The sequence below is a fragment of the Callospermophilus lateralis genome, chromosome 1 (genome assembly GCF_048772815.1).
Source record: "Callospermophilus lateralis isolate mCalLat2 chromosome 1, mCalLat2.hap1, whole genome shotgun sequence".
Lineage (NCBI taxonomy): Eukaryota > Metazoa > Chordata > Mammalia > Rodentia > Sciuridae > Callospermophilus > Callospermophilus lateralis.
This window is the reverse complement of record NC_135305.1, coordinates 223,370,902-223,398,765: the sequence shown is the minus strand read 5'-3', so window position 1 is coordinate 223,398,765 and position 27,864 is coordinate 223,370,902. Positions and strand designations below refer to the sequence as shown.

The following is a 27,864-nucleotide window of genomic DNA, read 5'->3' as shown; positions in this document are numbered from 1 at the left end:
GCGGATCCTTGGGCCTGCTCCTGGGGGTCGTAAGCATTAATTAAAATATGTCCAGCACTCAGGGCAGTGGCGTTTCCACGTTGGCTCTTCTAGGGAGGCAGAGTGTGGCGGCGCCCGGGACTTCCTACCTGAGCACAGGGCCTGCATGTCGGCCTGCTTGCCCGTCTCTGTCCCTGGAGAGGGGACCTGTGCAGCAGCACCGAGCACACGGGGCCTCTGGGAGTGAGCCCTGGCGTGGGCACTCCTGACCAGCCCGTGTCTGGGGGACACCCACAGGAGGGGCGGAGGTGCCCATTGGGTAGAGAGCTCTGACTGCCCCCCCCAGTAAGTGGCCTCAGGCACAGCCTGAGGGCTGTGTGTGTGTTCTGGGCTCTCGGCATGGGGGCCTCATTACACACTCCTCACACGCGGGCACAGCGCACACCAGAACTCGGGCCTGCAGATGAACACCGACACACACACCACCACACCCCTGCGTGAGCATCCTGTGGCCCTCAGTTCCAGAGCCAGAGTCCAAGGTCAGGGGCAGGTAGGGCTGTGGGGAGACTCTGTGGGGAGACCCCCCACACTGGTGACCTCAGGTGCCACCTGGCTGGTGAGTGGCCGTCTTCTCCCTGCGCATCACGCCCACCTGCCTCTGCATGTGATGGTCTAAGGGTCCACTGTCCACATCCCTCCATTTGGGGGCAGTGCTGGGGTGGGCCCCAGGGTCTCCCGCATGCCAGGCAAGCACTACCCATTGAGCCACACCCCAGCCCAACTTCCCCCTCTTAGGAGAACACCAGCCATACTGGGGTTAGGGTCCACCTAAAGATCTCATCTTCCTTAAGGTGGCAGAGACGCAGTTTGTGTGAAGTCACGTGGTGTCAGAGCCCTGACTCTGCTGGCGGGATGCAGTCCACCCGCAGTGAGCACCTGGCACGCGCCCCCAGCGGGAACCCCTCTTCCTGCCATGGCACAGGCCTTGGCACACAGCAGGGGCTCAATGCACACTGAAGGGATCAGAGGTGTCCTCTGCTACCCTGCTCAAACACCTCCAGGGGGCTGGCCATGCAGGCCCCCCAGGCCCCGCCCAAGGGAGGCAGGGAACAGAGTGGGTGGACCCGCTGCTGGGGCTGCCACCAGGGTGAGAGGGCTTGCTGTTCGGGGGAGGGTGGATCCAGGGACTTTCACCCACCAGCTCTAGCTCCCATGTTTGAGAGCTTTTGCTCGGGTGCCTGGTCCTCCCACTTGGGACTCCACATGGAAGAGTCCCGAGATCTTGCCTGTGAGAAAGCCCTATCTAGGTGGAGGGATAGTGGAGCTGTTGGGGGGCAGGGAATCACCCAGGCTTTGTCCAGGGTGGCCAAGGGGACATGGTGGCATCTCTCTGTACCCCCAGGTCCATCCTCGGACTCCTGCGTCCTCTGCAACTTTTTTTATTATTATTTTTTGTTTATTTTTTAACTCTCTCTGCCGCTGCTGAGTACCAGCCCTGTTTGTGTTTGTTTCTGAGGTTCTGGGGATGGAACCCAGGGCCTGGGGCATCAGGCAGGCATTGACTACTGAGCCGTCCTGGGCCCTGGGCCGTGGTTCTCAGGTCCTTGGGCACACTGCAATCTGGCTGGTTGTTGGTGTCCCAGGAATCCACCTCTGTGCTGGACGCAGCTCCCCCTTTCTAGGGTGCAGGGGATCCAGAGGGCCTGGGAGAGCCTTTGGGGGATCCCCACACAGTTCTCTGTCCTTCTCCCAGGTCCCTCCCTCCACGACCCTGCACCAAGAGTCCTCCTGGCCCTGAGGCCCCAGAGCTCTCCCAGTTTCTCAGCTCCTAGCTACTGTCCACTCCTCTCCAAACCTCTCTCCCCCATGGGTGCCCACTCTGCTAGATGTCCTGACCCCAATGCTTGACCCTGGGGTGGGGAGGCAAGTTAGGGTGTGGCTGGGTGTATCTGAAGGAAGAGGGGCCTTGGAAATCTGCAAGGAGGGACCTCATAGACCAGTGTGGGACCCCTACCCGAAGTGTGGTGAGGTCCACAGGACGGGACATTGCACCTGTGACAAACAACTGTGCAATTGTCCAGGGACCCACTCCCACCAGGATTGCCTCCAGAGACCCTGAATGACCCCCAGGGGCACAGAGGCCGAGGGCTGCCTCCTCTGCCCAGGGATGCTGGGAGGCTGCAGTCCCAGCCACACCGGAGCTGTGGGAGGAGCGGCAGGGGGCTTCCTCTCGCCTCCTCCCTATTCTTTCCCTGCATTGTTCCCACCCCACCCGACCCCACCCCCGCCTCCTGGGGCGGCTGTTCCCAGGCTTTGGGGTGAGGGGCGCCGCAGGAGGCAAAGAGCCCCGTGCACTTGGGTGTGCCAACTCCAGACATGAGTGCACACGTGGGAGCAAGCCTGTGATCACCGGCGTGAGGCACGTGGGGCGGTGCCTGTGCCACCGCGCACACAGCTGGCGCGCCATGAATGCCTATTGGATGGCTCCGCGGCGTGGAAGGGCAGGGTTCAGGTCTTACAGGGAGGGCCCGCGGTGGAGCTTCGGGTTTGACTCTCCCTCCTCCCACTGACTGGCCACGGCAACTCAGCAGGCGTGACTCCGTTTCCCCATCCATAAAGGAAAAGCCGAATGGTTCTCCCACGCGGCGAGGTGAAACCGGAGCGTGCACAGAGCTCTCGGCACCGCGCGCTGTCGCGGGAACCTCGCTGCACCTTCCTCCACCGCATCCTCTCGCCGGGCACTCCGGGGGAGGAGCGGGCAGTGACCCAGGCCCTCCCCAGCAGCACTCCCGGCTTCTCCCTTCCTTAAACTGGATAATTGGAGACAGAGGCGGTTGCGAGAGAGAGAGATCCCCAGTCGGCGAAATGCAGGGTCTTGTCCCCTAAGTTCCCCACCTTAGGAGCCCCCCGACTCTCACCAGCGCTTCCTCTGGCGCGCCCTGGGCACACAGCTTGTGCGCTCCGAGCCCCCAGCGCCAGCTGCTGACCCCCTCCCGTGCTGAGCTGTGCCAGCCTCCCTCCGGTGCCCGCCAGGCGCGGTGTCTGCGGCCGCCCCGCCGTGGGGCGGGGTGGGGGGGTCCGCGCCGGCGGCGGCCCCGGCGGCGTCTCCCTCCCCCAGCCCCTGGCGGCGGGCGGCCTGGCCGAAGGCGGGGCGTCTGCACAGACCCTCCTTTTGTGAGCGGCGCCTTCCCCGGGCGGCCTGGCGCGCAGGGCCCGGGCACGGCGCCAGCGCCCGGAATAGCCTCCCTGCCCCGCCGCCCGCCCAACGCCCCGGCGGAGCCGCCTGACCTGCCCGGCCAGGCGCACGGGGAGGGGGGGGACCGCGGCCCCGCGGCGCGGAGCCCGGGTTCGTGCTCAGCTGCACGGTGCTGCGGCCGCCACCTAGAACCTACTGTGTGCAATGCCTCTCCTGCGTACTAACGCCCGCTGTGTGCAGACCCCTGAAGGCGTGCAGGGCCCACTGTGCACAGTCCCTTTCTAGCATGCAAGGCCTATGGGATGCAGACACCCACGTACTTCATGCAACACCTACTGTGTGCTAGCATCCACCTGTAAACAAACTCCTACAGAGAGCAGATGCCCTCAGGCATGCAAACACCTAGTGTGCCCAGACCCTGACATTAGACTCTGAAATGACTCTGAGGGAGACGCCCTGTACTTTCAAACAGCCTCCCCCCTCTCTGCAGGCTCACGTGGGTAAAGCCCTTGATGCACGCGCACTTGCATTCTGACCTAGTCCAACAGCACACATTTCTAAGTTCAATGCTTATTGTGGGGCTGGGGCACAGTTCAGCAATAGGGTTTGTGCTTTTCATGCATGGGAGGCCAAGTTCAATGCACAGCGCGGGAGGGGGGGGCACTTTACTGCGGATCCCCAAGCCTGCACACTCCCGCTGTGCCCAGAGATCCACTCACCCTGTGGAAGTGTGCGTGTGCCAATTTGGGAGGGGAAAAGGATGCAGGGCATTACCCCCTCCAAGGTGCCTTTCTGTGTACCTCAGTTTACCCCATGTGTGCAATGTGTGTGTCCAAGCCCTGTGAAACTTGGCCCCCAAATTTGGGGCAAAAATACCTGGGACACACATTCAGAATCTCTCCTGGCTCTGACTTTGAAGGGCTTTGAGGTGTAGGAACTGGGGGACTGAAGACCCCCTCCTCCTTGTGGGTGTGGGAGGTAGACTCAGGCAAGCAGGGCTGGGGGCTGGGCTTCTGGGTCCTTCCAGGAAGCCCAGGGGGCAGGTGCAAGGGCAGGCAGTCTCCATCGGCAGGGTGCCAGTCCTTGGCTTCCCTGAAACTGGGCACAGCAGCTGGGAGAGGTTTCCGGCCCGCCCAACCCCACCTGGCCCTGGGCACTCTCGAAGATGGGCTGGGCTGGTGGGCGGGTATCCAAGGAACAGCCAGGCCCGGCCTGCACATGCCCGTTGCACCAGAGCCACAATGGAACTCTGCACACACATTTGTGTGTGTGTGTGTGTGTGCGCATGTGCAGTCCCACGAGCCATGCTGGTGTCAACGCTCGCTGCACACCAGCGTGTGTGCTCATACTGGCAGGCTCACACTTCTATGTTGAATATTAACACAGACAATGGGGGTGGGCATGTCCACCCACACATTCCACAGAACAGATACTTTTCTGCTTTGCTCACTGAGTCTCTAGTGCCCAACAGTCCATGGTTGGTCACTGTTTGTCTAGTGGACAAGTGTGTGAATACATGGACATGTCAATTTGCAAGTGTCTACGGAATGTCTGTTTTGCACCAGGCACTCGAACATCCGTGGAAAACCAAAAGATCCTTGGAACCGATGTCCTGGACAGGCGGGGAGGGGCGGGATGAACCACATCTGCACACACCTGTGGGTTCCCTGGTGCATTGGTCAGGAAGCAGCTGGCTTCACATGAATTCACTCACCTGCAGAAAGGAGAGCCAGGTGTCTGCACGCCTCCTCCGGGTCAGCACACACCATCTCTCCTCTTCTCTCCCTCTCCTGGTCTCCCCTCCTGAGGCCACAGGGTGTCCAGGCCTGTGTTGGGAGGGCTTCCCAGGCATGGTGAGCCCCACGCCCCTCTCTGTAAATATTTTCCATTATTTCAGATTCTCCTAGGATTTAGACTGTTGCCTGTAGAAAGCTCCAGACAACATACAGTCAGGGCTGGCCAACTGTGCAGGGCAGGGACCCTTGGAAAGGGGTGCCAGACACCCCCAGAAACCTTCCATTTCACAGCGAGAAACTAAGGCCCAGAGAGGGGAGGGTCTTCCTGTGCAACTGGGGAGGGAGGAGGCAGATCATGAGAAGCAGATGTCCCAGCTTCGTCCACATTCCCTGCAGCCAGCAGCAGCAGGTTCCCACGGCCACAAGGGTGGGGACAGGAAGGTGGGGGACCCTGCTAGGAGGAGGGGGTGGGGCCAGCAGGGTGGGAGGAGGGGTGTTGCTGAGCCTTGGAGACAGACACAGAGCCAGGCAACCTAGAGACACCTACCTGGACAGGCAGACCAAGAGACATGCTCTGGCAGCCGCCAGCAAAGACCCAGGCTGGGACACAGCCACATTTGGTCTTCCTGCAGTAGATGCTGTTCCTTTCCTTCAGACAGAAACCCTGCCCTGCTGGCATGTGTGTTTGTGTGTTGTGCAACTGTGTGTTGCATGTGTACATACAGGTGTACGTGCGTGTTTTTGCATGAACGTGGGTATATTTACGTTTGGGGTGTGTTACTGTGTGTCTGTACTTACATGTTGATAGGTGCCTGTGTGCACGCATATATGTGAATTTGTGTTTATATTCATGTGCATTGTGTGTGTGCACATTTTATGGGCTTGTGTGTTCCTGTGCTTGTGGGTTTGAAGGTATGTGGTTTACTGAATGTGTATTGGTGATTGGTGTCCGGGAGAGGGATGCTCCAGGACTTTGGGCGTCCCAGGTATTTATGCCCCCAATTTGGGGACCTAGTTTCATGGGGCTTGGACACACACATCACACATGCACATCCACAACAATGGCAACAATAAGGAGAGCTCTTGTGTTTTTGCACTTTTGCTAAGTTATCAGGCATTTTTAAAAACACCGTACACTTGTTTTTTTTTTTTTAAAGATAGATTTATTAAGGCATAACTCACAAATTGCAAGTTCACACTTTAAAGTGTACAACTTGATGAGCCTTGACCAACTCCACAGGGAGACCCATCACAGTCAAGATGTGAGGGCTTTCTATGTCCTGCGGTCCCCTCCCTTCCCTTGGTAGTGTGTCCCTTCTGGCACCCACCCTCTGGCCACCACTGACCTGCAGTTCAGCCTTTTCCAGAAATATAAGCAGAATCACAAAGTGAGTAGTCTTGCTTTTCTGCCGTCCTCCCCCTCCCTCTTCCTGCTGAGCTGGGGAAGGAACCCTGCTGGCAGGCATGCTACCAACATGTCACATCCCCAGTCTGTATGCAGCCTCTGAGTCTGTCCTTCCACTCAGCATAATGCATGGGGGGGGGGGACTCTTGATATTGCAAGTATCAAGTTCTTTTTTTAATCCTTTAAAAGAAGGGTAAACTTCACATACATTACAAATTCACCTTTTAAAATGTACAGTGCAGTAGTTTTTAACACAGTCACAGGGTTGTGTAGCCTCACCACTAACACCAGAACATTCCATTACCCCAAAAGGAAACCCCATTCCCAAGGGCAGTAGTCACGTGGTCCCCTCCCCCAGCCCTGCACCCACCAGTCCACTTTCGTATCAATAGAGTCACACGCTGTGGCCTTTGGGATCTGGTTGGCTCAGGAGATGTCTTCAAGGTCGCTCTGTTCCCCGTCACAGTACTTTTTAAAGAGAATTCCATTCCGTTCATCAACCTGGACCTCGGTTTGCGGGCTCACCTGAGCACAGAGGTTTGGAAAGTTCTCCGTTTCCGTGAGGAGGAATAGAAGTGCTATGGGCGTCCACGCCAGGTCTTGCTGTGGACCGAAATTCTGATTACTCGTGGATAATTCCGGGCGTGGGCTGCCAGGTCCTCGGGGACTCCATGGGGTAAGTACTATTATTAGACCCATTTCAGTTATCAGGAGACTAGCCGGCCACATGTCCGTCTCTCGCTCACGCACACCAGAATGGGCCACCATCCCTCGCCTAGTCCCTCTAGGACCCGCGCGGGAGCCCAAGGTCCCCTACCCACAGGCAGCACCAAGGTCGTCCTGGACCCCACCCAGAGCGGCGTCCCGCCCCACAGCCCGGGCACCGACAACCGTCGCCGCAGGGGCCTGGAGACCCAGACGCGCTGCAGACACTGCGACTTGTTCATCTTTCCAGCCAACCCGTCTCGTCCTGACGGTAATTAGCTCCCAGACTGGTGGGGAGACATGAACAGCCTCCCCGTCATCGCGACGGCCCCACGCCCACAGGCCACGGGCACCTGCAGGGAGACAGTGTGGGGCCGGGAGAGCAGGGTGTGGGCCGCGTGGTCCCCTTCCCCTCCTCCTCCCAGCCCTGCGCTGTGCGTCCCAGTGGGCTCGTGCCCCGGGGGTCCCGGGCCTTGCACACGCAAGCCCGCGAGCTCTTGCAGGCCGACACACGCCAGGCACGCCCCTGCGTCGGTGCAGGCGTGGTGCGCGGGTGTGCACGCGTGGGGTGGGAGAGCGCGGCGCACGCGCACGCGGCTGGAGCGAGGACGCCCCGCCCTCCGCCTGCCCGGGCGCGGGCCGGAAGACCTGCGGCGGCGCGCGCTGGCGTCACGGGTTTCCACGGCCCCCAGCGCGGGGGCCGGGGTTCCCTGGCGCAGGAACGCCCGTGACGGCGGCGCCGGCCTGCGTCGGGCGCGCGGGGGGGCTGGACCCGGGCTGCGGTGACGTCAGCCCCTTGCGTTACTGGAGCCGGCCTGCGCGGGAGGGAGCTTGGGAAAATGAAAGTGACACTAACTTATTTGTAGTGACAACACGTGCAGAGCGTTTAGGACGGGGTCTGCCGCGGGCTGAGCGATGTGATTTCTCATTCACGGGGAAACTGAGGCCCAGGCACTGCCACCCCTCCAGCGCATGCCTGGCACAGAATGGAGCTCAGGTCTCATCTCCGCGGGGTGTGGTGGCCAGAGGTGCTGCATCCTTTTTCTAGAGCTCTCTGGAATCCAGACCCCCCCACTACCCGCTTGTCACCCTCTCTTCTGCACAGCCAGGCACAGAGAGAGCCTGTGGGTGTCCTGTGCCACCCAGCCAGCCGGGAGCTGAAGCCAGTTCTGTCCACACTGTGGGTCTCGCCCCACCTCTGGCCTCTGTGGTGGCCAGAGGCGGTGCCCGCACCCGAGCTGCCCGGCGGGGTGTGCCCACCGGCTGCCTTATTGCGGACGCCAAGGCTAACAGACTAAATATAGCCTGGGAGGAGGCTAGAGCTATTTTTAGCCTGGGGAGCCTGGGCCCTCCGGTTTCCCAGGTCGGCAGCCCAGGGCCAGGACCTTGGGTTAGGAAGAAGGGGCGGCTCCACTTTTCGGGGTTCCCCACCTCCTCTGGAGCTGGGTAGCCCAGCCAGGCTTTCTGCGCAACCTCTGCACCCCAACGCTGGGAGGAGGGTGCGGGGAAGGTCAAAGAGGGGCCTGGGTGTTGTCTTGGGGAGGGGTGGCCCGCTGGCCGCCACCTCTCCTCAGCCGCCCCTCTCCTGCTGCCAGCCCGCGCTGGCCTTTTGTTGGGCTGGGAGGCTGCCTTCTATTTTGGGAAGGTGCTGGAATAATTTCCCTGGCTATTTTTAGCCAGTTTGGGGATTCCTCCACCCTGGCTGCCCGCCCCGCCTCTCCGCCTCCTCCCTGTCCTCTTGCTCCTCCGGCTGACCGGTGGCTGGCCTCCCACAGAACCGGGCTGGCTGGGACAACCAGCCTGGGGGCAGCCCCAGGGTGGGAAGACCCCCAGATCTCTCGTAGAGGTAAGGGAAGATTTAAAGGGCGTGGCCTTGTTCCAGGTGAGTGAGACGTTCCGGCCTCCAGGAATCCCTGACTTCTGCCTGGGGCCGGGGTGGGGCTCTGAGAGCCTGACCTTTCACCTCCTTTCTGGGTTGTCACGTGTCTGCCTGCTGAGAAAACGTCTTAGCCTTGGCACGCATCCCTTGATTGGGGGTTCGATGGCCCCAGTGGGAAGAGCTGCACCGTGAGGGTAAACTGAGGGCAGAGAGGGTGCTGGGGGCGCCGGTGGGCTCTCCCTGAGGGTTTCATTCCCACGCACACTCTCCCCCTTAACAGCTGGATAACCTTGGGGCAGCTACTTCACCTCCCTGGGCCTCCTTTCAGGAAACAGGGGACAGTCACAACCCAGTGAGTCTGCGAATGCACAAGGCCCTGGCATGGAGGGGCTGGTCCCAGGGAGGTCGCTGAGGAGGTCTGGCCAGAGCTGAGGGGCCTCCTTCCTCCTCATCTTCTGTGAGGCCCGCAGAGCCTCCCCAGGTTACAGATCAGGAAACCGAAGGCCTGGACCGATTTCAGAGGCCCAGGGTCTCATGACAAATGACACATGGGAGGCCAGGCTCCTGACTTTTTTGGCTCTGACCCATGTGTCCAGAGCTGCCTTTGTGTCCTTCCCGGGCCTTCTGGCACTCAGCAGATGTTTTCTGGGTACTGTATGAGTGTCCTATGGCTGCAGTAACAAAGCCCCACCAACTCAGTGGCTTCAGATAACATGAATTTATTCTCTTACAATCTGGAGGTCAGAGCCCATAACCAACCGATCTCTCCAGACTAAAAACCAAGAGGTGGGCAGGGCCTGTCCCTCCTGGAAGCTCCAAGGGAGAGTCCTTGTCCTTGTCCTTGTCCCTTTTTCCAGCCCCTAGAGGTGTCCATATCGCTGAGCTCCTGGCTCCCTCAGTCTCTGATTCTGATCCTCCTGCTCTTACCCTGCCTTGATGTCCTCACTGTGTGTACATCTAGGTGACCTGCTGAATTTCTGCCTTGCCCTGATCCTACTCATCCTTGACAGGGTTCTGTCCCTCTTCCTGTGGGCTTGGCTGAAGCTGGCTGGATAGGAACAGCGAGGCCACCAGACTAGGTCTGACGTCACCATGATCTCCTGTGCTTGCTAGATGGCCCCTGCCCCATCTCCCTGACAGTGGACAAGTACCGTGATGGTGACTGGTGAGGTCCACAGTAGGAGCGCAAAGAGGTGGCATCTAGGGTCCAGGGAATCCATGAGCTTCCTCCCCTTTATAAGCCTCTCTCTCCATTTCTTTTTTTTTTTTTTTTTTTTTTGCTTACTTCTGAAACCCCCGACCCTTACAGGCGGGAAGCTGATTTGCAAGTTTATCTCCCACTTCTCCTTTTCTTGGCCAGGAATAAAATTCTCCTGCTCTGCCCAGTCATGCTGGGCCTCATTCCTGGTTCCACAATCTGAGAGGGAAAGGACCCAGCCTTTAGGGTCCAAAATTGCAGCAGGTTCTGCACGACGGTCAGGGAGGCTCTGTCTCCTTCAGTCTGGAGGCATGGCCACCCTCTGCTCGCGGCCTCCAGCTTCAGAGTATTTCAGTGTCTCCCGGCCCCTCTCAGACGGACCCTCCGGCCTCCCTCTATGAAGACCCCATTGTGAAGGGCTTGGGACTTCCAGGAAACTGAGGCAGTGTGAAGACTCCGCCCCACCCCAGAAACACCTGATTCTTGTGACCAAGTCAGAAAGATTTCAGACATGTCACTCAGAGTCCTAGGCCTGAGTTTCTTAAAGAAATAGTTTCTCTCAAGGGAGAGAGCAGTCCCCTCAGAGAGGAGACAGACAGTGTGCTTCTCCTGCACTTCATTTTATTTGGGATCCCAGAGAAGTTTCCAGGGCATCCAGGTCCACCTCTTGACTTTTTTAAAAAAAATTTTTGTAGTTGTAGATGAACAGAAGGCCTTTATTTTATTTGCTTATTTTTATGTGGTGCTGAGGATCCAACCCAGTGCCTCACACATTTGAGGCAAGTGCTCTGCCCCTGAGCTGCAGCCCCAGGTCCACCTCTTGACTTCGGACTGACAGCAAGATGACATCAGACTATAAGGCTCGTCCGGCCCTTGTCGGATTTTTGCCAGGGAAGTGGTAGCCGAGCCCTTTTGAGGGAGGCGTCTCCAAGCATGTAAGCCAGCCGTCTGAATCTGCGCCAAAAGTCCAGCAGGGAAACGCGCCTGTTTAGGGTTAGGGTTAGGTGTTTGGGGTTATTTTGGCCCATGCTGACCGGTTCTAATTGGATTCTTAACCACAGATTCTTAGAGATTTTATGGTTAGAAGGAATTATCCTTATCTCCCTGAGTTTGGGGATCTGGTCTGTGAAAAGAGTCACAGAGGTCTGCCCCTTCAGGGTGACCTGGGTTCCTCTTCCCACCCCTACTTGGGCCTGCATTTCTCCTGCAGATAACAGGTCGTTTGCCGAGGAATGTGACATGGCCTGTCCACTTAAGCCAGGCAGGGCTGCAGGTAAATTGCTTCTTGGAAAAGAAAGCAGGCAGGTGTCAGCACAGTGGGCCTATTTCATAGAATTATTCCCTTAACCTGGCGTTGCCACCACTCACAACTGTCTGTCCCCATCACTATGATGAAATTGGCCCCCGGAGAATTCAAGATGATCTCCATCTCAGGGTCCTTAACTTAATCCCATCTGCAAACTCTAACGTTTTTCACAGGTTCTATGGATTAGAAATGGGTGTCAAATGAGTGACCTGAGTCTGCCGCAGCCACCTTCTTTCAGCACCCTGCTGGGCGCCCGAGGGGTGCCTGCTATCCTGGAGCTTCCCTTTGAAGGACTGAGGTCAGCATGGACGTGTGGTCACATAAGGGACAAATGCTTACAAGTAGGCTCCTGAGTAAAATATATTTGAATCTTGAAAAACACGTGATTTTTGGTGTGCCATGTAATATTTAGAAAATAACATACTAAAAATTTTAATATGCCCATGTAATATTTGAACCACACTAAAAATAGCAGAATATTACTCCAGTGTGAGTAGCCCACGTTATAACTTATCATGGAAGGGATTTGATTGTAAGTAATGAATAAGCTCATGTACTGGATGAAAGTGGGTGCAGGGCCTGGTGCCGGGGTGCACGCCTGCAATCCCAGCGGCTGGGGAGGCTGAGGCAGGAGCTTAGCAATGCTGAGGTGCTAAGCAACTCAGTGAGATCGTGTCTCTAAATAAAATTCAAAATAGGGCTGGGATGTGGCTCAGAGGTCAGTGGAGTGCCCCTGAAGAAAGGAAAGTGGGAGCAGGTACAGAGGCACCCTTCTGGTTCCATTCTATAGCCCCCAGAATACGTAAGGCTCCGCCCCTCTACCCAGCGCCTGCGCATCCACCTTGGCATCGCGGGGCAGTGGACCAATCAGCAGCCGACTCTTGGGGCCAGGTTGTGAGGTCCCACTCGCCCCCCTCTCTTGGGGCCTTCTGCGCAGCCGCACAGGGCGGAGCCTCGTGAGGGGCGGGGCTTTGCTTAGGTTTCCCGGCGAGTTCAGCTCCCAGATCCCGCCCCCTCGCCCCTCCAGTGGCCCTTAGGCCACCGGCTCCCCATCTCCCGGGCGTCCCCAGGCCCCAGCCCCTGACCGCTCGAGTGACCCTTAGGCCACCGGGCTCCCATCCCTCAAGCGTCCCAGGTCACGACCGTTGGCCTCTCGGGCGTCCCCAGGCCACATCCCCTGGCCTCTCAGGCGTCCCTAGGCAGGGTCTGAGGCCAGCCTGGGAGGCAGGCAGGGGTGCCAAGACCCAGCCTGGCCCCTTCGGAGAAAGGGGCCGGGTCCTCTGGCGGCCAGGCCCTGGTTTCGCAGAAAGGAAGCAGGACGCCCTCTGGCCAGCGCGGGCTCTTCGGAGAAAACAGCCGGAAGCCGAGGAAGCGCTGGGCCGGCGGCCGCCTGCAGGAGGGTGGGCTTGTGCGCCTGCAGGGCTCCTGGGCTGCCCCTTCCCCGCGGGGGGCAGCCGCCTTTGTAGCTGGCAGCGGATCTTTGTCTTTTAAGACCTGTTTTCGGGGTGCGGGTTGCCTGGGCAGCTGCTGCTTCTGTGCGTGGGGAAGGGTCCAGGAGCAGGTGGGATTCCCGGGTAGACGCTCCTGGCGTGCAGAGGAGAGTGAGGGTCGGCATTCCTTGGTGCTGGCCGCCCGGTGGACGTGGAGCACACTGCAGTCTGAAGACCTCGGCCAATTTGCCTGATGCTCTGATTGACTTTGTCCTGATTAACTACCTCTCAGCGGCCTTGGGCGTCAATCATCTCCCTTTTACAGACCGGGAGACGCTGCCGTCCCGGGGCTAGGTTGGTGGCACGGCGGCCTTGCCTGTTCCTCTTTGATTTTGCTGCCTCCTGTGCGCAGAACTTCAGGGGCGCTCAGCCCTGCTGGCGCCTCCTCCTCCGCCCCCCGCGACAGTGGGCAGACGGTGGGCCCTGGTCCGGGACCAGCCCAGGCAGCTCTCCCAGGCTGAGGTGTCTTCTGGAGTAGGGAGCTTCCCAGAGCTGTTCCCCCAGGGTGGGCCAGGAAGGAGACTGGGCAAGAGGGGCATCTCCCCCTCACTCTGCTCCCAGCCGCCACTCCAGAGGTGGCCAGGACGAGGCTGGCAGAGAGACCTACCGCAGCGTGTTGGGAAGAGGGCAGCTTCCACCGTGTCCTGAGTTGGGGGCTGTTACTGACCAGCAAATTCCCTTGACCCGAGGGATGGGGCTTTGGCTCCGCCCCCCCACCAACCTGCTGCACGTCTTTCTGATGGGCAGCCGCCACTCTGACCCCTGAAACGTTAGGACCTGGCCTGAGAACACCTGCTTTCCAGAGGTGGCTCCTGTGGCTCCGGGTGGGGAAGAGTTGTGGGGGTCGCACATTCCTCTGATTCTTGGGGTGGGCCGGGGACCACCTGGAAGGGCAGGCAGAGCTTTCTGCGCAGGTGCCTGGGGTAGACACTCATCTTTCTCCTCCCTGAAGTCCATTGCTTCCCTGACCTTGGACAGTGTCACCACCACTGGCTGCAGAACCCCACAGCTGCCCAGTCCGGTTCCTCATCTCTGAGGCTGGGTGGAACTGGACCTCGGTGTTGGGGTGGCCTGCAGGGCTGTTGCCTAGGACTGGAAGGGAGAAGTGAGTGGATCAGGACCCTGGACACCTGTGGGTGGCCCGGCCTCCGCCTTGCCCTGACCGGCCTCCATGCAGGCAGGACAGCCTCTTGGCAGAGAGGGGGCCTTTCTCAATCTGGGTTTGGAGCTCTTCCCAGAGTGATAAATCCCGGGAGAAGGAGGGCTCCCGTCACTCTCTCCACTGAGACTCCCTGTGACAGGGCGCTGGCCTGCTGTGGCTGGGGCGTCGCTGCTGCCTGGGGCCCCTCCAGGGATCTCTCTTGCATCCCTCTGGATCCCTGGGGGAGGCTGAATCCCAGCCTGCCCCCTTGGCTGCCCAGACACAACACCTGCCCTGACCTGGAGGGACAGGAACTGGCCGACAGGAGGTTCTGAGGAGAGGGAAGCTGGCGACGGGTCCCAGGGAGTGCAGACTGACCCAGTCAGGGAGGCCACTGGACCCCCCCCCCCGCCCCGGGCCTTCTTTGCCCTGCGGGGGCAACTGTCCATTCTGCGGCGCACAAGCCCCATCCGCGCTCCTGTCAGGGCCCACTGGCGCTGCTCCTTGTCGGTCGGCCCCATGGATACTGGCCTGTGTCCACCAGGACAGCGACGCCCAGGAGCCCTCTGCGCTCCTCCTGTTCACCCTCTCCCTTCTCCTCCCCAACCCTGGTGACCACAGACCCCTTGGCCACCATCCTGCCCTTTCCGGGAAGTCTTGAAGTTGAACCGCAGCTGGAGGCCTTCCCATGGGGTCTGCCTCTTCTATCTGTCCAGCTGCCAGGCCCCTCTGCACTCCTTGCCCGTGGCTTCCCTCCCGCTTTGCTCCAGGCCCCTCCTCTGACCCCAGTGCTTGCTTCCCCCTGCGTGGGCCCTGCGAGGACATGGGGCACCAGCGTGACACAGGACGATTCCCTCAGGTGCTTAATGCCACCTGCTAAGGTCCTGTCACCCCAAGCCACAGTACTAGACTGGGATGAGCAGTCTTTGGGCAGTCTCCCCTCCCACGCTGCCCGCGCTGGTCTGCCCTGGTCTGCCCTGGTGTTCGTAGTGCGCGGGGCATCGCGCTGCGGGCAGCTGGGTCCGCGGCCGCCTCTCCTCAGGCGCTGGCTGCGCGGGGCTCCTCCTCGCTCCTTTCCTTGCTGTCCCTGCTGCTGACACCTGGGTGGCTCCCGGAAAAGCTCCCCGGGGTTGGCCAGCGCGAGAGGTGTCCCAGGACGTTGCAGCCTCCCCGGGCCCCGAGCACCCCAGTCCCAGGCTCCCCTGCCGAGCGTTGGTCCCTCGGTGGACCTGGGGAGAGGCCTCTGCTTCCTTCTGGTGAACTGTGCACAACATCAAGGTGCCCTTCTATCCACAGGCCGCTCGGCCCTCCCCACCAGTGTCCAGAACGCTCCTCTCCCCAGCTCTGTCCCCAGACACCAGCCTCTGGCACCGCCCTGGGCCTTCTGCCCGGCCCTGACCACTCTGAGGTGCCTTATCTGAGACGCTGCGTGTTAAATGCTTCAGTCCACTGTGACACGTCCCCGTTGTCCTGGGAGAGATTACACAAAGCCGCTCAGAAAGCCCCAAGGAGGTTTTGGTGGGCGTGTGACCTGTGAGTCACTCAGCGCGTCCAAGGCTGTGCTGTCATTGTCCTGAGATGCTCGTGGTATTTGGGAAGGGCCCTCTATTTCATTTCCTGTGGAGCCTGTGGACCAGTGGCCACCACTCGATGAGGCCCCGTTGCCTCCTGTGGAGCTTCTCGGTCCAGCTGTGCATGGAGGACATGGGGCACCAGCGTGGACCAGGACCAGGTCACAGGCACAACCTCCTGCCCCTGGGCATTGGCCCTGCACTCGGCAGACATGCCAGGCAGTGCAGGGTGACCCCTGCTGCTGGGGTGCCAGGGGTCTGTCCTCCCCTGGTCCCCACCCACCCGGCCCCAGGATGCCATCTTGGGGAGTCTGTGGGAATGAGTCCCCAGGTGAGGCCAGCGGCTCACCAAGCCAGGTTGACCCCCCACGCCCTCCCACACCTGCCCTCCCCCCGACTCTGCTGTCCAGGTAGACCCCCAAACATGGACCAGCCAGACTCACCCTGGGACAAAGCACACACCCTCCCGCCCCTGCCCCTAGGGAACCCAGGCTGCAGCTGACAGGAAACAGCCCCTGACATCCTCAGGCAGCCCTCACTACCTGCGGATGTCACGGATGTCACCTCATGGGACCGAGGGGACTCTACGGGTGGGATTAAGTCAGGGACGCCGAGATGAGTCCGCCCTGATCATCAGGGCCCAGGGTCACCCCAGGGTCCTCCTGAGAGGAGCAGGAGGTTCCGAGTCGGAGCCGGGAAGACGCTGCGCTGCTGGAGGTGACAGCCGCAGCGTGGAGGGACCTGAGGAGCTGGTGCCCAGTGAGAGCCAGACACACGGGCCCCAGGCGTGCCCCAGCGACAGGACACGTCAGGGCAGGCAAGTCCAGGGCAGGACGTGTTTGTGGGTACAGGGCTGAGGAGGGGTGCCGCCCTCGGCCAGCGTGGGCAGCTGAACTAAAGGTCACTTGAGGGAATCTCCTGGGCACCAAGTGAAACAGACCCAGCTTACCCGAAATGGGGCTCCAGGAGGCTCCTGGCCAAGAGGGGCAGGTCACCAGGGCCGCGCGTAACGACCCCCGGGCTGCGGGAGCCACGCCTGCGCACCAGGACACATTCTGCTGCTTGGAGGATCTGGGCATCGTCTTGGGCCATTATGAAAGTGACCAGGTCACGACAAAAGTGACCAACAGAGCCTCTTTCAATCATGGGAAGGGAATGCTAGTCATTCAGCATGACGGCCCCCCACAGAGGGGACTCCTTTGAGGAAGATGGATTGTTCTAGAACTAGATGGTTATGATTTCGTGACGACTAAATGTTTATTTTTAAATTTGTTTTGGTACCAGGGATTGCACCCAGGGGCACTTAACCGCTGAGCCACATCCCCAGCCCTTTTTGTTGTTTTGAGACAGGGCCTTGCTGAATTACTGAGGCTGGCCCTGAACTTGGGGTCCTCCTGCCTCAGCCTCCTGAGTTGAAAGGGTGACTCTTGCGTTTTGTGATTTTCAGATTTAAAATCATAAACGTTTTGGAGGCTGCACACACCCAAGTCTATGACTGTCAGTCACAGTGAAATAAATCATGGCTGCTCCTGCCTGGGCTCCAGGTCAGTGTCATGAATCGCCCACTCTCGGAAACAGGTGTTCCTGGGTTCTCACTTCTAGGAAGCCCTCACCTCTGGAGGTCCCTGGCAGCAGGGGACAGCCCATATCCCACCTAGCAGCCAGGGAGCCCAACAGCTTTTGTTAATCTGGGTGAATTTTGAAGCAAAAGGATATCATTTCAGTCAATTACGAATCAATACTGATTTTTACATTTATTTTTGGTGCTGAAGGTTGAACCCAGAGGTGCTCTACCCCTGGAGCTACCCCTCCAGTTTTATTTTTTATTCTGAGACAGGGTCTCACCAAATTGCTGAGGCTGCCCTTGAACATTTGCTCCTCCTGCCTCGGCCTCCTGAGTTGCAGCGATCACGGTCTAGCCACCGTGCCTGACTAGCTTTGGGATGTGTTCGCTGCACATATTCTGGGTCTGTCTATTGAATTCTTAGCATTTTCCTTCTAATTTTTAGGAACTGGTTTTTTATTATGGTAAAATATGCACGATGAAAATTGATATGCAGGGCTCAGAGTCAGGGCGCACAGTCACAGGGCTGTGCAGCCATCCCCACCACCACCTCCAGAACTTTCCACCTCCCCACATGAGCTCTGCCCCTTCAGCACTGACCACTGCCCCTCCCAGCCTGGCTCCTGCCTGCTGCTTCCTGTCTGTGGATCTGAGACCCCAGGGACCCCTTGGGTGGATGCTGCAGCCTGAGTCCCCTTACAACTGGCTCTCTGCACGGGGTGCCCGGTCCCCAGGTCTGTCCTTGCTGGGGCAGGTGTCAGGCTGAGCGGGGGGGCCCCCTCCTTGGGAGGGACACGTGTGCCCACTCAGCTGTGGATTGTCATGGGCTCGCTCCCGGTCCTGTGGTCGCGGTCTGCTGTGAAGGCAGGTGCCGTGTGTTCCGGGCCCTGCTCCCCACACCCCCGAGGGCAGCTGCGGTGGCCGCGGTCTCCGCTCTGAGCTGCCGTCCACCTTTGACTGGGAACCGTCTTCATGTAGTGCAGTGCACAAGCGTGTGACACAGAGAAGCTGCTCCCTGCTCGGGGGCCAGCGTGACCTGTTTAGATTGTGCCGTTGAGCCTCACTGGTGATGGTGGCTCACTCGGCCCCTTGCCCAGGAGTCAGACTTTGGCGTTGAGGGTGGGGTCCACGGGTCAGGAAGCGAAGGGCAGGCTGAGGGGCGGGAAGAGGACCTTCCCACCTCCTGCGCCCCAGGAGAGCGCTACCCCCCCCCTCCGTGTGCAGGTGTGCAGATCCTTAAATAGCCCCTGCCACAGACCTGAGAGCCCCTGGGGCCCAAGGCCACACCTGTGTGCACCCAGCAGTGACAGCAGGGGGATGGCGCTGGCCCTCACCAACTTGGCCAGGGAGGGAGCAGGGAGCAGCCGAGCAGGGGAGAAGCCCTGGGGCCTTTATTGAGTGTGAGTCAGTCTGACAAGGGTTCCACGTGGTATCAAAACGGCAGAGAGTGGGTGTGGTCCAGCTGGGGTCTTAGAAAACACAAAGAAACCACCAACGTGGGGGGGGGCAGGGCGGGTGGAGCTGCTGGGGACAAGGGTCTTTGGGGCATTTGGCAACAGAGTCCATGACGGGAGGGGCTGGGACCACCCGAGTCCCGAGGCTTCGGGGACTGGGCCTGGGGCGGCTTGGCAAGCCAGGGGGCAGAGCTTTGCCTGGCTGGCCTGAAACCGTCCTGTCCCCGGGCCCCAGCCGGGGTCTGAGGTCCTGTCCTGCCCCCTGGGGTGGCAGGACTGGGTCAGTTAAGGACCAGCCGGAGGAGCTGGGATGAGCTGCCGGGGGCCCAGCTCTGCCTGGAGGAGGCCGCTGCTGGACCATCAAAGGGACAGGGCAGAAAGACAGACAAGCACCTTCTGCCATCTGCTGTCCCTGGAGGCCACGGGTCACAACTGAGCCACTTGTTCTGGGGTCACCTTTGGGGACTGTAGGAGAAGGCGGCGTGTCCTAGCTCGTTCTGAGATGGCCAGGACCGCTCAGATCCCCCAGGTGGGGACTGGACGTGGACCCTGAGACCAACGACCCCGCCAGTGGGCGCCCTCGCTGGCCGGGCACCCTGGAGCGGGCGGGGAGACAGTGCCCGCTGCTCCCAGGCGCCCGCCCTCTGGGTGGGTGGGCCGTGGAGCCTCCCCTGACACACTCGAGGGACCTGAGGTGCCCAGAGAGCAGAGCCGGGGATGTGTCCCACAGGGCGCCAGCGGCCGCCCGGCTGCAAGGGAGGCTCCTCCCGGAAGCTCTGGAGAGTCACCTGCAGGGTCAGGAAAGGCCCCGGCTCAGAAGGAAGCTCGGGCTCCTGCCAGTCTCCACCTCCCTGAGGCCCAAACCTGTGGGCACCTGGTGACCCGGCTTGGGGACAGGGCAGGGGCACCTGGAGGAGGAGGCGGGCAGAGGAGGATGGGCGACCACTCGGGGGCAGCTGAGCCTGGGTCAGGCAGCCCGTCCTTCCCTCCAGGCCAGAGCATGTCCCCACCCGGTGAGGCCCTGCAGGGCTGGGCGCTGGGACCCGCTGGCCAGAGAAGCCTCAGTGTGGCCGAGCCCGGAGGCCCGGTCAACCCTGACCCTCCGCCCAGGGCGTCCCGTGCCCAGCCTTGCCCTGGGGTCACGGCTGTGGGGACGACGCGTGGGCCTGGGCTCGGATTCCCAGTGCCCGTCCTCTGCCCTGGCAGGGCGAGTGGGGGGAACAGGGGTTTGGCCACGGGGGGCTGCCCATGCTGGGGTCAGGGTCTACTGTCCTCCTGGGAGACTGGTGGCTGGGGACCTGGACAGTGGGGACAAAGGAAGAGGCCGGCCATGCAGGGACAGACACCAGCTCCAGGGGTAAGGCTTCTTTTTGAGAGAAATGGGTGAATTGTTCCTGGTGACCAAGGCGGTCAAGCGGGGGCCAGTCTCCCCCAGGAAACAGCCCTGCCCTGCCACTCTCGAGAGGTCGCTCTGGGGCCTCCGCCGCCCACCCTGCCCCTGGCATCCTGGCACTGGCCCTGCCCTTTCCCGCCACCTGTCGGGTGGGGCAGAGGCCGGCTGTCCTCTTCTGGCCAACCACAGGAGTGTGCGGCAGACCCCAAGCCCCGGCCTCCTGGACCAGCCATAGAGAGCCGGGAGCTGGACAGGCCTGCCCTGCGCCTGTGCCCTCTGGGAGCCGCGGGGAGATACCTGGAGGGCCGCCCAGGCCCCTCGCCACGTCTCCTGACCTGTGTCCCACCCAGTGACCTCTCCCTCTGCCCCTGCGACAGGAGGCCTCGGCCCCGGCCCCAGGAGGGGGCTGCCTGGGGAGGCTGGGGAGTCATCTGGAGGCGGCGGGCCCTGCCCACTGGCCTGCAGGGGCGGCCGGGCGGGGACCGTCCTGGCATGCGCCCCGATGTCTGTCGGGTCACAGGGGCAGCCTGGTTGGTTTTCTTGGCCCTGCTCCTGGGCCAGTGCTGTGGCGGGAGGCGGCCACTGGAGGCTCTGGGCCCAGGGCCACCAAGGTCCCTGCTGATTAACACACAGCTCCGGAGTGGCTGCAGGGTTGCAGGAGGGTGCCCAGGGCTCCTCTCAGGCCTGCGCCTGTGACCGTCCTTAGAAAGCCCCGCCCATGACACCCCAAGCTCCCAAGGCCGCGGGGAGGCAGGCGCATGGGCCCTACCCTGGGTCTCCCTCCTGCCCACCAAACGTGGAGAGCTGAGCTGCTGCTGCCCCCCCGGGGCCACAGGCCTGGCCTCTGAGGTCGCTGGACGGTGCTTCCCGGGCTCCGTGCGAGGGGCTGCACCCACCAGGCCCAGACCCCCAGCCTGCACTTCTGTCTGAAAAATGGCCACGTTGACTGGGGAAATGAGGACGGTCCAGGGAGCGCCACCGAGCAGCACAGCGCCCCACGACCACCCCCCACCTCAGATCCCCAAAGCCTGTCTGTGACGGGTGGCCCCCCAGGGACAGTGTGGGGCCGAGTAGCAAATGCCACACAGGGGGTGACATTTGGCATCACAGGGTGCGTTTCACAGACGAGCCCCTCCCCACCCTGGAAGTCCCCCTGTGCATCCTCCCACAGCTCAGCTTGGGTCAGCCATGAGAAGCGGGTTTCAGCGTGGGGAGTGACACTGTTCTAAATGGAAGGGAGGACCACTGCCCCCAGATTTCATGATGTCAGCCTCGTCCCACCCCAACTTGACCTCCGCTCACACGAGGCGCATCCCGGCAGCCCAGCGTGGACTCTTTGCAGATGCCCCACTTAGAGGGAACCGCTGCCCTCGCGGCCTCCTGGCTGAGCCCCTGACACTGAGGGTCCTGGACATCCGCCGGCCGCGGACTCGGGCCTGTGTGTGTTGGCGACAGGCAGGGCTGTGCGTCCAGCGTGGCCTGGAGGGGCCGCCAGCCCAGCACTTCTCAGGGCTCTGGTCTTGGCCGGGCGGCTACAGGATGGTGCAGGGCTTCTTGTCCTTGAAGGGGTTCTCGGAGGCCGGCACGCCCACCAGCAGGGGGTCGGACCTGGCGTGCTGCTCACAGTAGCTCATGAGCTCCGAGGAGGCTTTGGAGACCTGGGTGGGCAGCAGAGAGGGCCGGTCAGGGCCCGCACACGGCCTGGCCACGACCCCGGGGAGCCACCCGCAGGGGCCAGGCGGCAGCTGCAGTGAGGGACCCGAGGACCTGGCGCTCAGTGAGAGCCAGACACACAGGCCACAGGTGTGCCCCAGGGACAGGAGGGTCCAGGACAGCAGGGCCCAGAGACGGGAAGTGGGCTGGCGGGTGCCGGGCGGGGAGGCGCGGAGGCTGCTCTTGGGGTCAGAGTTCTGGAACTGGACAGGTGACAGCTGCATGACACTGTGAATGAATCCCATGTCACTAAAGGACTGGGTGCACTCAGCAGAGCAGCATGCCCAGCCTGCGGGGGCCTGGTCCCACCCCGCACCGCGACAGAGAGGAGATCCCAGGGCGAAGTCTACGCGGGGTGACTTTACCCGTCTTACTTTGGTTTTGCACCAGGGATCGACCTCGGGGCCCTGACCACTGAGGTCAGCCCTGTTTTGAATTGTATTCAGAGTCAGGGCCTCACTGAGCTGCTTAGCGCCTCACCATGGCTGAGGCTGGCTTTGAACCGAGATCCTCCTGCCTCAGCCTCCCGAGCCCCTGGGATGACAGCCGGGCGTCACACCCGGCTTTTTTACCACGTTAAAAAAAAAAAGATTAAAAATGATCATAACAAATGAAGAGCTGAGCATCCAGAGGCAGGACTGGGCTTTGAACAGAGGGACCAGGGGAGATGGGCCTCTGGATTCAGGCGACACTGGGGCCACCCAGGGAAGGACCTCGTGGTGTTGGCACGCCCAGGGGGCCCTATGGGTCCTTTCTGAATTGTATCTTTCTGTTGCAGCCTGGAGCCGCTGGGGCCTCGGTGACCCTGATGGGGCTGGCCCTTCTGGTCACTGAGGGGACGTGCCCCGAGGCCTCACTCCCTGTCTCCCTGTCTGCTTCACTGCGCTCACCCCAGCAGGGCTGCAGGGCTGGGCTGCAGGTCACGTCCGTCTGTCCTGGATCTCAGCCTGTGGTGCTGGGTCTCCATGGGACCCGGGGACCTCCCCAGGCTCTTTTTCTTCTTGTTTTAAACAATTGTTGTGTGTTTGGTCCTGAGGATTGAACTCGGGGGAGCTGAACCACTGAGCTGCACTCAGCCCTTTAGAGTTTCTGAGATGGGCTCTTGCTAAGTTGCTGAGGCTGGCCTTGAACTTGCCATCCTCCTGCCTCAGCCTCCAGAGTCACTGGGGTGACGGTTTCTGTCCGGGATGCCTTCAGCCTATTCTCAGTCCCCGCCTATCCTGGGACCCGGAGAATGCTTGAGCTCCGTCCCCGGGAGCCTGCTGGGCTCCGCCAAGCTGCCCAGCGGGAAGCTCCTGCCCACAGACAGTGACAATCGCCACTCTGGGAGCACGGTGGCTGCGGGTCCACCGCCCCAGACGTCCGGTCAGAGAGCCAACCCCAGCACCCAAAATGGACTCCAGACCCTGCAGAGCTGGTGCGTGGCCCCAGCAGGAGGGCGCCCCTCGGCCCCGAGTGCTGGGCCGGCTGGGCCCCGGGTCTGCTGCCAGGACTCTGCAGTTCTGTCGCAGCTCCGGGGGGTGAGCAGCCCCAGGCAGGACGGGGAACAGGCGCCTCTGCCGCGGCTTTCAAAGGGCACTGGACTCCCAGCATCAAAGGGCAGGGTGAGTCAGTACCGCGGCCAGCTGGGGGCTCTCCTCCTGGCCCCGGGGCAGGCTCTGATGCTCAGGTCTGCCCTGGCGGGGGGACTCTGGGACTCAGACGCCCGTGGGAGGTGCCCCTGTCCTCCTGGCTGGATCCCGGCTGGCGCAAGGACCCTGGGGCTCTCTCCGACTGCCCTTCCCGCCTGGCCAGCAGGTAGCCTGTGTGTCCCCCAGGGAGCCCTGGGCCAGCCACCTTCCCCATGAATTCCCAGGCCTGAGAACAGAGGCCTGGGGGACTCCATGGTGGTCAGAGCAGCTGTGCGCCTGGCCAGCCCTGGCCTGCGGCTGGTCAACACTAGATGTTGCCACGAGGTTCCTACACGCGAGGAGCTATTGTCTCTGTGGGGCTGGGGACGGAGCCCGGGGCCACCCGGCCAGGCCACTGACCTCTGAGCCGCACCCCGCCCCTTTTATTTTATTTTGAGACGATCTTCTAAGCGCCGGGGCTGGCCTGGAACTTGTGATCCCCCGCCTCGGCCTCCCGAGTGGCCGGGATGGCAGGGGAAGCCACCACGCCTGCTCTGATGATCCTCCTAGTCGTTGACGCTGAGGGAAGCAGGGAACCCTCCGTGGTGAGGGTGGGCCTTGGCCAATCAGCCCAAGCCTGGAGCCTGGCTGGAGCCCCGGGAAGGGTCCTGCCGCAGACCTCCCTCCTGGGAGCACCAGCCCCGAGCTCCGGCCTGGCCGCCCACCCACAGGCCAGCTCCTCACAGCCGTCTGAGGGCGCCACACAGGCAGCGGGGCACTGCTGACTACAGGATGCCGCTGAGACACGTGGCCTTACAGCGTCATCCTGCAGGATCCGAGTCCTCGCGAGACCCCAGGCGGAGGCAGGTGGCGTCTGGCTGCTGGCCCTGCTCTGGCTAGTGCAGCAGGCGGCTGCAGCTGACCCTCGGGGCCATGCTGGCCACAGGACCTGTGTCCCGTCAGGCCTTTGGGAAGTGCCCCACAGTGCTCTCTGCAAGGGGACGCAGGTTTGGGAGCAGGCGCCCCTGAGAACTGCCACTGTCCACCTGCCCGGCCAGCACGGCCATGGTCGGCCACCGGGAGGCGTGGGCGTGAAATCCACCTGATGCGCTCCCCACCCCTGAGCGTCCCCACCAGGCAGGATCCGGGTGACAGCACAGGGCTGTGGCCGAGACCCAGGGCTCAGTGAGAGCACAGGCCACAGCGTGAACAGTGACAACAGAGGCCAGAAGCAGGACGTGGACCTGTGGGTGCAGGACTGGGAGGGGACAGGGGCTGCACGTGGGGACAGGCTTCAGATGTCCTGGAACTGGACAGTGGCAATTGTGGCCTGTCCTGTGGCCACACCAATGGCCACTGAGTTGTGCCCCAGGGACGGAGCAGACTCCGCCCTGTGGATAGGCCTGGACGCCCCGCTCTGCTCTGGCCTTCCGGGGCTGAGCCTGGGACTGGCTGCAAGGTCTGCTCTTCCATTAGAGGAAAGGAAAACGACCCAGAGGCAGAGCTGACGCGGCCAGCGGGGTGCCCGCCTGCTGGTGGGGCCGCCTGCCACCTGTCCGGTCCCATGGCTGTCCGCAGCCGCGGACGCCACGTCTTCACAGTCACATCTGCTGTTCTTTCTGCTGTGAAATGGAAGCTCAGAGACCTGGAGTGTGTGGCCCAAGGTCACACAGCCAGACACGGGGGCAGAGCAGACCCCCACCCGCTGCTGGGCCCGGGGGCCACACCACCAGCTGGGGTGTCCCTTGTCCCTGGCTCACCTTGATGCGCTCGATCCCGGCTTCGATGCGGAGCTGCTCCACCAGCTTGCGGGCCTGCGCTGTGTTGTTGGTGGCTGACATCGTCTGCCATCAGCCTGGGCCAACGTCCAGGAGCTGTGGGGACACAGGGATGTGAGCAGCTGGCCACGCCCGGGACCACGCCCAGGGAGGAGAGGCAGGGGCCCCTCCCAGAAGGCTGCCTGCTGCTCCCTGCAGAAGAGCTGTCACCGTGGGGACAGGAGGAACACCGTGGGGACAGGGTCAGACTTCTCTGACCTCTGCCCTGCTCCGGGACCCCTGGGCTCTGTGGACATGGCGGGTCCTCCTCGGGGCCTCCTGGCCCAGCAGGGGCTGCCTCCACACTCTGGGCACGGCTTCCCAGCTGTGACCAGGTGTCCCTAGAGAGCAGGAGGGACAGGGCCTGGGGCAGGAGGTCCCTGGGCCTGCTCCCCCTCCCCCCGTCCCCAGCGAACCCCACAGGGAACTGAGCTTCCCCAGGGCACAGCACTGGACGGCTGACCCCGCCTGTCCTGGAGCCGGATGGGGAAGGCCCAGGTGGGGAAGGGAGGGCTGGCTCTTCCCGGAAGGTGGCCCGGTGCTGGGCTCCACCAGCAGCTCCAGGCGCCAGCTGAGGTCCCCAGCTGGAGGGCCCACTCAGCTCTGCAGGGACGGCCGGCTTGGCACAGGGCTGTGCGAAAGGTCCTGCTAGTGTCCTGGGTCTGTGGCCCCAGGTGGCCCCAGGCGCTGCCCTCGCTGGCCCAGGAGCCTGGAGCGCAGCACCCCCCGCCCCGGGCCTGTGGCCGCAGTCTCTGCCGCTCTTCATGGGCCATCTCCAGGGGCTCCTCCCCAGGGACACCTGACACTGCACAGGCCACTCTCCTGTGCCCCCTTCTGACGACATTGGCAAACGCCTGATTCCAAATGAGGTCCCACTGGGGGGCACGTTGGGGGGACACCGGTCACCCCAGGATAGCCCCCTTGACGGAGGGGCCTTTCGCCTGAACAGAAGACCCCCGGTGAAGCCACCAGGGAACCTCGGCCAACCAGCTCAGGCGGACACCATGCTGTCCCCACTGCACCAAACCACACCTGTCTACCTGGCACCAGCCCTGGCATCCCTAGGAATGATAGGGATGGAATATAGAAGGGACAGGAGGGAGGGGGAGGGGGGAGGGAGGGGGAGGAGGGGGAGGGAGGGGGAAGGAGAGGGGGGAGGGGGAGGGAGAGAGGGAGGGGGAGGAGGGAAGGAGAGGGAGGGAGGGAGGAGAGGGAGGGGGAAGGAGAGGGAGGGAGAGGGGGAGGGAGAGGGGGAGGGGAGGGAGGGAGGAAGGAGAGGGAGGGAGGGGGAGAGGGAGGGGGAGGGAGGGAGGGGAGAGGGAGGGAGAGGGGAGGGAGGGAGGAGGAAGGAGAGGGAGGGAGGGGGAGAGGGACGGGGAGGGAGGGGGAGGGAGGGAGAGGAAGAGGGAGAGAAAGGGAAAGAGGGAGGGGGGAGGGGGAGGGAGGGGGAGGTGGCTCTGGGCCCGGGGCTTTGCTGCCTGCTGAGGTCAGTCCTTTGCTGTAACAGGGTTCTGAGGCCCTGGGCGGTCAGTTTTCTCCCCCCACACTTCTGTTCTCTCTCCTCCTCCTTATTCAGAGGCGCTGGGGATGGCACCAGGTCCTCACGCAGCCAGGCAAGCTCTGCCCCTGAGCTGCACCCAGCCTTCTGTGTCATTTGTGAGTCTAGCTGTGCCCAGGCTGCCCTGGATGGATCCATTTTATGTTTTTATTTGCTTATTTATTTATCTTTACTATTTTTTATGCTTTTGGTACCAGGGACGGAGCCCAGGGCTGCCTGACCACCGAGCCGCACACCAGCCTTTATCTTTAGTGTCATTTTTGTGGTGCTGGGAATCAAACCCAGGTGCTCAGGGAGCTAGGCAAGCCCTGCCACTGAGCACCCCACCTCACCGGTTCTCTTCCATTCTGTGACAGGCCGTGCCAAGTTGCTGAGGCTGGCCTTGAACTTGCCGTCCTCCTGCCTCAGCCTCCCCAGCCACTGGGATTTCAGGTGTGGCCACTGTTCCCAAGTCCTCATTTTAAAGTCCCATTGGCAGGGCTGGGGATGTGGCTCCAGCGGCAGCGTGCTCGCCTGGCAGGCGTGCGGCCCGGGTTCGATCCTCAGCACCACATGCAAACGGGGATGTTGTGTCCGCCAAAAACTGGGAAATAAATATTAAAATTCTCTCTCTCTCTCTCTCTCTCTCTTTAAAAAAATTAAAATGCCGAGAGCCATTGCTGAGTCGGAATGACGCATTTGAAGAAAATAAAGTCACTTTGGTGATTTTGTGCTCATTGGGTTTTATGTGCGATTTTAAGTGATGCCAGAGCCAGTCTCTGTCCCCTTGGGGAGACCAGTGGGTCCCCACCCACATTCCTTCTGGCTAGCTCTCCTGGCTGTCACTCCCTGAGGGTGGCCTGGACACAGCGCAGATCCTTTGCCCTGTAGGACGGTCCTCCCAGGCTGGCCTTCACCCTCCCAGCCCAGCTGCGTCCCCAACATCTGGAAAACGCTACTTTCTCCTTTCCCACTCTTTCGCCACCTCAGGACATTGTGTGAGGGGAAGGGACATCTGGAGTGTGGCCTTATGGGACTGGCACCCCCAGGCTGCTCATTTACAGTGCTGAGTAGTACTCCACTGCACAGCAGACCAGGGGCCAGCACCCCCTGCGGAGGGCCTCTGTGCTGGGATGAGACCCCTGGGTGCTGAGGCCACCCCCAGCCCGG

The 27,864-nt window shown here is 61.6% G+C and overlaps 1 protein-coding gene and 1 long non-coding RNA gene across 3 annotated transcripts in view; one reads left to right on the top strand and one right to left on the bottom strand.

Annotated features, from left to right (window-relative positions):
- Nucleotides 1-6,715: 6,715 nt before the first annotated feature.
- On the top strand, nucleotides 6,716-11,785 carry LOC143396036 (uncharacterized). Its single transcript, XR_013090933.2, has 2 exons — nucleotides 6,716-7,292; nucleotides 11,578-11,785. It is a non-coding gene; the product is annotated as an uncharacterized LOC143396036 (long non-coding RNA).
- Nucleotides 11,786-19,294: 7,509 nt separating this feature from the next.
- The window catches only part of Gng7 (G protein subunit gamma 7), a 76,807-nt gene continuing 68,237 nt past the window's right edge, over nucleotides 19,295-27,864 (bottom strand). The window contains exons 3-5 of one of the 2 annotated variants that reach the window (XR_013155525.1): nucleotides 25,101-25,214; nucleotides 21,310-21,675; nucleotides 19,295-19,412 (exon numbers count right to left, since the gene is read on the bottom strand). Coding sequence is in view for 1 of the 2 variants with exons in the window: in XM_077109731.1 (XP_076965846.1) it covers nucleotides 21,550-21,675; nucleotides 25,101-25,181 (207 nt within the window). In the remaining variant the exon portion in view is untranslated. Of the gene's footprint in view, nucleotides 21,676-25,100; nucleotides 25,215-27,864 lie in introns of both variants that reach the window. The other variant, XM_077109731.1, reaches the window with a different exon arrangement.